Below are 7,427 nucleotides of genomic sequence, written 5' to 3'. Positions count from 1 at the left end.
TCTGGGACAACTTTGGTTGTGGCTATATATTTTCATGCTTTCTCAGTTATGTGGTTGATGGTGCAGCTGGACTGGGATTTGTCTAGTTCACTTGGCCACTTCAGGTTGCTGTGAAACATGGCCACTTCCCTCTGGTTGCTGGGCATGGCCCTCCACTGGTACTTTGATTTAGAACCCAGGACACAAGAGTTTCTGCAGAAGTACCCTAAAGCAACAGCACTTAAGACTATATATTGCTTCACAGTGCTTTACAGCCCTCTCTAAGCGGTTTCCAGAGTCAGCATATTGCCCCCAACCATCTAGGTCCTCATTTTACCGACCTTGGGAGGATGGAAGGCTGAGTTAACTTTGAGCCGCTGAGAATCGAACTGCCAAACTGCTGGCAGCTGGCAGTCAGCAGAAGTAGCCTGCAGTACTGCATTCTAACCACTGTGCCACTAAAGAATGCTAGATCCATAGTCTCCTCCCCCAAAAGCCCAACTGACAGGTCAAAGGTGCAGCAGAGGAGTGCTTTGTGTAATGGAAGGTAGCATCTCCAATACTTGCAGTCCTTCTTTGACCTATCAGTTGGGCTATTTTGAAAAGAAGTCACCTGTGTTTTAAAAAAAACAAAACAGGGATGGAGCACTTCTATATCTGTGAGCCACCAACCCAGTAACTTTAAAGCTAGCTAAACCCTCCATTCCTAGATCCCTATTCATACTTGTCTCAATACATATTAAGAGGTAATTAATGACTGCTTTTCATGATGGCAAGTTAAGCTTGGTAGAAGAGGAGACGAAGCCAGCAAAATCTATCAATCATTTTTTTTTAAACTTTAAGAGCAGTCCTTGATCCAGTGATGGAGGCACACTAGGGCTTGGCTTTTGGGGCTGCAGAAATTATGCCAGCATATATTTTTGCTAGCTCAAGGACTCAAGGAGAAATGCATGTGGTTGCAATCACAAAGAAGAGCACTTAGTATGCATATGCCACTTGCAACATGCCTTTAAATATCTGGATGCTCTGGTTTAGGGAACATTTTCTCTTCCACTTCCAAACATCCCATCACTACTTTCGCTCAATCTTTTCTAAAATCTGTTAGGGAAGATCACTATCTAAGATAAAAGTGCCACTATGTGTGACATACTTCCTATAGTATTCTTACCCACTATATGTTCTATTTGGTTCAGACTTTATTATTTATAAATCTTAGTCTTTAGTACAGCATGAGTCACAAGCCTAGCCATTGACCTGGTTATATATAAATGTCACAAAACGAGAAAGAAGTGGACTGCAGATACCCAGATTCTGTTTTGGGAGACTTCTCCTATCACTCTTCTTCCAACCTGGAGGCCTTCATTTCTCATCTCTAGTGAAATGGTAGTTCCACTCTGCTAAAAGTGAAAACTGATGGAATATTAGAGCCAATATAATGTGTCTTTACAAGTTGAATCTAACACTATTTTATTTACAGTATAGTATACAACCTGTGGGATGCAGTGGCTGAGTGGGTTAGGACGCTGAGCTTGTCGATCAGGAGATCGGCAGTTTGGCGGGTCGAATCCCAAGTGCCGCGTAGCAGAGTGAGCGCCTGTTACTCGTCCCAGCTTCTGCTAACCTAGCAGTTTGAAAGCACATAAAAATGCAAATAGAAAAATAGGGACCACTACAGTGGGAAGGTAACAGCGTTCCGTGCGCCTTTGGCGTCTAGTCATGCCGGCCACATGACCACGGAGACGTCCTCGGACAAGCGCTGGCTCTTTGGCTTTGAAACAGAGATGAGCACTGGCCCCTAGAGTTGGAAATGACTAGCACGCATGTGCGGGGGAACCTTTACTTTTACCTTTATGCAACCTGTGGCCCATTGGGCCATTGTTTGAGAGAAAGATAATGCAGTCCGATGTGACCAGAATGAACATTAAATGCTAAGCCAACCATATATTTTTTTACCCCAATGCTGGAAGGTCCCATGATCATCTAAAAAGAAAATACAATTATTTTTCAAAATAGAAAAAATAATTGTAGTGGCAAAAGAACTTCAATAATACATCAGGATTTACTAATCTAAACAAATGACCAGAATGACCATGGGTTGCCAAAAAGCAGTGAGAGTGAGAATTACTTCCAACTTCCTGCCAGCTTCCCCACTGAGTCTCCTTGTGGAAAGCTGGCAGCAAGCATCAGAAATCACAATCACTTGACTGCTACAACATCTACAATCTTTCAAATAAAACTGGTCTGATCTGAACATGATGGAAATTTCAATTCCACAGAAGAAATTAGTCCTGGGTTTTTTTTACATGTTCTTTAAGTTGGCAGATTTTAAATACTATAACTCCCTGATCTCAATCATATGCAAGTACAGCATCTCCCTACCAAGTATGATGAAACATAATGCTGCAAAGCTTTTCTATTCCTCTTTGTGATACACAAACTGACTAACCTGCCTATAGAGTTAGCAAGACTTTGTTGATTTCAGATTTGGTGTAGTAAACATTCAGAAGTTGCAGAAAGCACATCTGGAATTAGAATTCTGTTTTTTGGTGTGACTCTTAGGAAAAAATTACTTCTTGCAGACTTGAAAACTAAACTATCTTGTGTGCTGCATTATTCCTTTTCAGCAAGACACTGTGGTTTACTTTACCAGTTAGGAGTAATGCACACCCATTTTCCTTTTGTTCTCAGTTTTCTGTCCAGTAATAATAGCTGCCACATTGTATTCTCTTTTTTTATTTCCATTTCTCACATTTCTCCCAGTGGATAAGTTTTCACTCTGGTGAATGTTTCATGAGCTAGTAATACTGCTGCTGCCTTATTGGAAAACATTGGGCAACTATATGTTCAGTGTGGGGTCATATGGCATCTAATCAATTTTTCACTGGACCCTGGATTAAGGTAACACATTACTCCAACTGGAGAAAGGAGAAATGGCTTGTGATGGTTGGACCCTTTACCTAGTCAATCCCATACTCTTGTTTTAGAAATGGTCTTTTTTGCATCTGGATATATCTAAGAGCTAGGTTAGGCTGTATGAAGGCTTCTGAAATTAGGAAAGAAAGCACTGTGCATTTCAATTTAAAACAATCCAGTCTCCATTGAGGTTATGCCTCAGCTGATTTTGTAGTCTCAAAATGTGGTTTTTAATATTTTCATTTTTTAAAAAGTTGAGGGACCATTCTTACACCTTTTTTTGTTTTGAATTTTTCTGTAACAATTTTAAGGCTTTGTGATAAGTTTATATTGCTTATTATCTAATGCTGCCCCTTTCTTAATGAAACTAAAATAAATTCCACCTGCTGTATCATTATTGCAACAAAAGGGGAACATAGCTACTCACTTATCATGTGTTAGCTAATTCATGGCCACACCTTTACCATGTTGACATTATCATTTTTCATACACCTTGCAAAACTGTACTCTTTGCTATGCTGTTCTGTCTCACACACACACACTGCTTTTTCCCACCCACTGAATATCTGTTTGAATTTTCCCAGATGGATTAGCTGTATTTTCTGCAGATAAGCAGTCCATGCTGTCACTAAATGAGTAGGGGCTTATTGTCCTAAACTGTGTTTTTGTCTACCATACTGTGAGTGGATAGGTTGGCATGTTTTCCATTTTGGTAAAAGCTTGTATAAGAGCTATAAGATGATGCTATGGTTAATTACAGAATGGATAATTAATGTGTGGTTATTGCTGATGGCAATGTTAGAGCCTAAAAACGAACATAGACATGTGAATCAGCTCTATATTATTAACTGGCAATTGACTCAACAGAGAGATGCAGGCATATAATTGTGGAAATCCACATCACCTTTTCTGAACCATCTGGAGTGAAATAAATGCAGAGCGGGTGTCACAATGATGTTACAATGATGTTTGTGTGTGTGTGTGTATAAGCGCATACACACACACACACACACACACACACCCAAAATAGCTATAATACCAGTGGGAATTGGTACCAAAATAGCATACTGGTTGGGGTAGACTGAGAGCTTCTGGGGATGGGTGAACGGATTGAGGTAAGTATCTCTCTGGGTACAGACTTCTCAGAGTAGAATCTATGATATTAAAGTTAACTCAGAAATAAGTGAATCGCTCATATCTGTGGGAGCTAATTAAAGATCTCCAGTATTTGTTTCAGTTGCTGAATGTCCATGTGCCATCAATGCTGGCATTCATTTATGGTTATGATCTGCTACTGTTGCATGTTAGGCAGATGTAAAGATGTTTGCTTACTTTTCCATAAGTAAAAGGTAATATTTACCCAAAGAAGCACCTATTTGGGGTTGCTGATTCATTACTTACAACCCTAGGCAAGAGGACATAATGAGGCTTCACTATTTCATTTGCTGGATTATGGTAGTTCCATTCTAAAATGACAGCTACAGAAGTAATTTGTGTGTTGGTGTCTGTGATGAAGTAGTATTTTCCTGCACTAAGACTGCATGACTAGAGGCCAGTGTCTGTGTTACAGCAGATGGTTCAAGCTAAAATCATAGAAAGAACAGTGTCATGCACAGTAGGCTGTAAATATTGCCTTTTCCCAGATTGTTGAAGCAGGTAGAAATGCTTTGTCAGATTGGTTAAGCAGAGTACTATGTCAAATCAGTCCATGTGGAAATCTGAATGTGCTCTTGATGGGTGTATACAACCTCATCGGTGTATTTTTAGAGGGAAGGATGCAGGGGTGTCCACAGGCAGAGTCAAAAAAAGGTGGTGGCCAGAACCATGTATCTTAAAACTCACCTTTTTAATGTGTTGTGACATAAGGGGTAGCACGGATAGCATATTTGTGGCCCAATGTTGATTTTTGAACTTCCCCTTGCAGAGATACCTGTTCTGCAGAGATTTGTTTCTGTACTGTCACTGCAAAATGAAAAACATTCAGCAGGTTTCAACTTTGCAGCTAACTAATCTGTTAGAAATGTAGACAGAAAGCTTTTCTGACATGTCATTTTGAAAAGATTTGAGGGCATGACTCCAACTTCCTAAACCATATACGGTATTCATTGTTAACATGGTGTTTCCAGTGGACAAAATATTTGGCTTTTTCCCCCTCAGACTATGGTCAGAGTAGAAGCAAAGAAATCTTTGACTCTTCAGATATTGGATGTTAGTTCTCAACACCTTGGATGAAATAGAAACAGCCTATTCAGTGTGGGACATTGTCCTGTATTTAGAAAAAACATTACATGTTTTCTTGATTCTTTTAATAATAATTTGTTAAAAGAAACCTCCAATTGATGGGGTTGATAGAAGCTGAAATCCAGCCTCTGGAAGGCAACAGTCCTTGCATCCTGCAATCTCCTATCCTATTGGAAACATTTTCCGCTTTCTAAAGCGCTTTCTAAAGCGCATTTTCCGCTTTATAAAGGATGAACATTGAAATTTGGAAAGTAGAGTGGTCCTCTTGTCCCTGCCTTCCGAGGGACAAAGAAGAGCTCAAACTTTGCTTAGGAAGATGCTGCCCTGCTCGCAGCAGATTAAAAGGACGGCAGCCCCCCACGGCTAGTGTCGGACGAAGTAAACTTGCGAAGCTGCCGGCGTCGGCAGCGGGCTGGGCGGGTCTCCGCATTCGGACGAAGCGGCGGAGTACATGGCCGTTCTGCGCGCCAACGAGCAAAGCAAAGCAGAGCCCCGATCATTTCATCTTTTTTTCTCCCGCCCGGGGAAACGAAGCCCTCTGCGTTTTTGGCGCGCCTTTCTGCTTTTTGCCTAGCCGGGCTTTAACCCCGTCCTGTCCCCCGGAGGGGGCGTGCCAGGCCCCGGGAGTAGGAAGCGCGTCGCAGAAAGAGAGGGAAGAACGAATCCCTAAGTCCCGCCCCGTCCGATCCGCTGGGCTCCGCCATAGGCGGACGATCCCGCGTGGGGGTTGCCATGGAAACGCCGAGTCGCTAGGCGCCCGGCTCATGTGTGGGAGTCTTGCTCAGACCTAGCGGGGACCCGGGAGCGAGAAGCCGGCAGGCAGAGGACCCGCCGGCCAACCGCCCTCTACGGAACCGGTCCTCCGAAGAGCTCGAGGCGGTTCCTTCTGAGGGTCCTGCTAATGGACGGCAGCTGGCGCGGGAACCCAGCCTCTCGAGGTTAAAGGATGGGCTGGTTCCGGGAGGCGGGCAGGCAGCCCGGCTTTCGGAGCTTAATCTCGGAGGCTGACCCATCCGATGCCCGGGGACGCCCGCCGCGCCCCACCTGCCCAGGGGTCAAAGATGGCGAGTCCAGGAGCCACATGCTGGAGTCGAACTGATTGGAGGACCCCAGTCTTCCGGTACAGGAAAGGGATTTGAAAAGAGGAGCCGGCCTGGCAAGGGTCATCTTCCACCGGATTGTCCTTCCAGGAGGAACCCAGTCTCGAGGACTGGTGGGGCTTAGCTGCTTGCTATGTCTTTGAGTATTCCAGGCAGAGGTGGTGGCGTTCATCCTGCTCACACCTTCCCTTGTCTCTGAGGATGGGCAGTGGTGGTTCCTCAGGCAAGGAGGAGCGGCTGCCATCAGTGGCCGAAGAACAGCTGAGTGGAGGGGATCAGATGCTAGAGCTCTCTGGGCGCCACCTGAGGAAGCTGCCCACACCTGTGTGCGCCCTGAGCACCCTGCAGAAGCTCTACATCAGTGGCACGGGGATAACTGAGCTGCCTGAAGAGATTGGGGGGCTACAAGAGCTGCGCATCCTGGCCCTGGACTTTAACAAGCTGGAGGAAGTGCCTGAAACCTTGTGCCGCCTTCCCCACTTGACTCGTCTTTATCTGGGCAGCAACCGCCTTTTTGGCCTCCCTACAGAATTCTGTCAGCTCAAAACTCTCCGTTGCTTATGGATTGAGAGCAATTATTTGTACCACTTTCCCCAGGTTCTGCTCCAGATGCCCGAACTGCAATCCCTGCAAATGGGTGACAACCGTCTCAAAACCTTACCGAATGGCCTGCCACGCATGAAGGGACTTCGAGGACTTTGGTTGTATGGAAACCGTTTTGAGGAGTTTCCAAAACCTTTGCTTCGCATGAGTCAGCTTCACATTCTTGATGTTGACCGTAACAAGCTTACTGAATTCCCTGACTTGAGTCACCTGCAGAGGCTACGACTTTTCTCCTATGACCACAATCCAGTTGAAGCGCCACCCAGTGTGGCTGACACTGTCTTGGTAGTGGGTGAGGGAGCACAGGAATTCATGGAGTCTAGGGGGGATCGTCTCCAGGCTCTTCGACAGCAGAAAGCAGAAGAGCAGGAAGAGAATGAATCTGAAGTTCTACAACCCAATATGAAAAATGATTCCACTGTATTGGAGGAGGAGGGCAGTTTTACTGCTCTGGAATGCTCTCCTGAGGAGACATGAAATATTAGTAATGGCATGATTGCTGCTAAAGAAGTCTAGTAGGTACTGATAGGTTTTCAAATCAGCAAAAGGGTTGTAGAAAATTAAGAGCTGGGCACTCCCCCTTGTCTCAAG

The 7,427-nt window shown here is 44.5% G+C and overlaps 1 protein-coding gene across 1 annotated transcript; it reads left to right on the top strand.

Moving 5' to 3' along the window:
• Positions 1-6,434: 6,434 nt before the first annotated feature.
• Positions 6,435-7,313, top strand: LRRC10B (leucine rich repeat containing 10B; the record flags this gene model as incomplete). Its single annotated transcript, XM_083348615.1, has 1 exon — positions 6,435-7,313. One exon carries the CDS (start codon positions 6,435-6,437, stop codon positions 7,311-7,313), a length of 879 nt encoding a protein of 292 aa, XP_083204741.1.
• Positions 7,314-7,427: the final 114 nt, after the last annotated feature.

This window comes from Vipera ursinii (assembly GCF_947247035.1).
Source record: "Vipera ursinii genome assembly, chromosome: 1".
Classification (NCBI taxonomy): Eukaryota; Metazoa; Chordata; class Lepidosauria; order Squamata; family Viperidae; genus Vipera; species Vipera ursinii.
The sequence above is the reverse complement of the archived record's forward strand: the minus strand, read 5'-3'. Positions and strand labels throughout refer to the sequence as shown.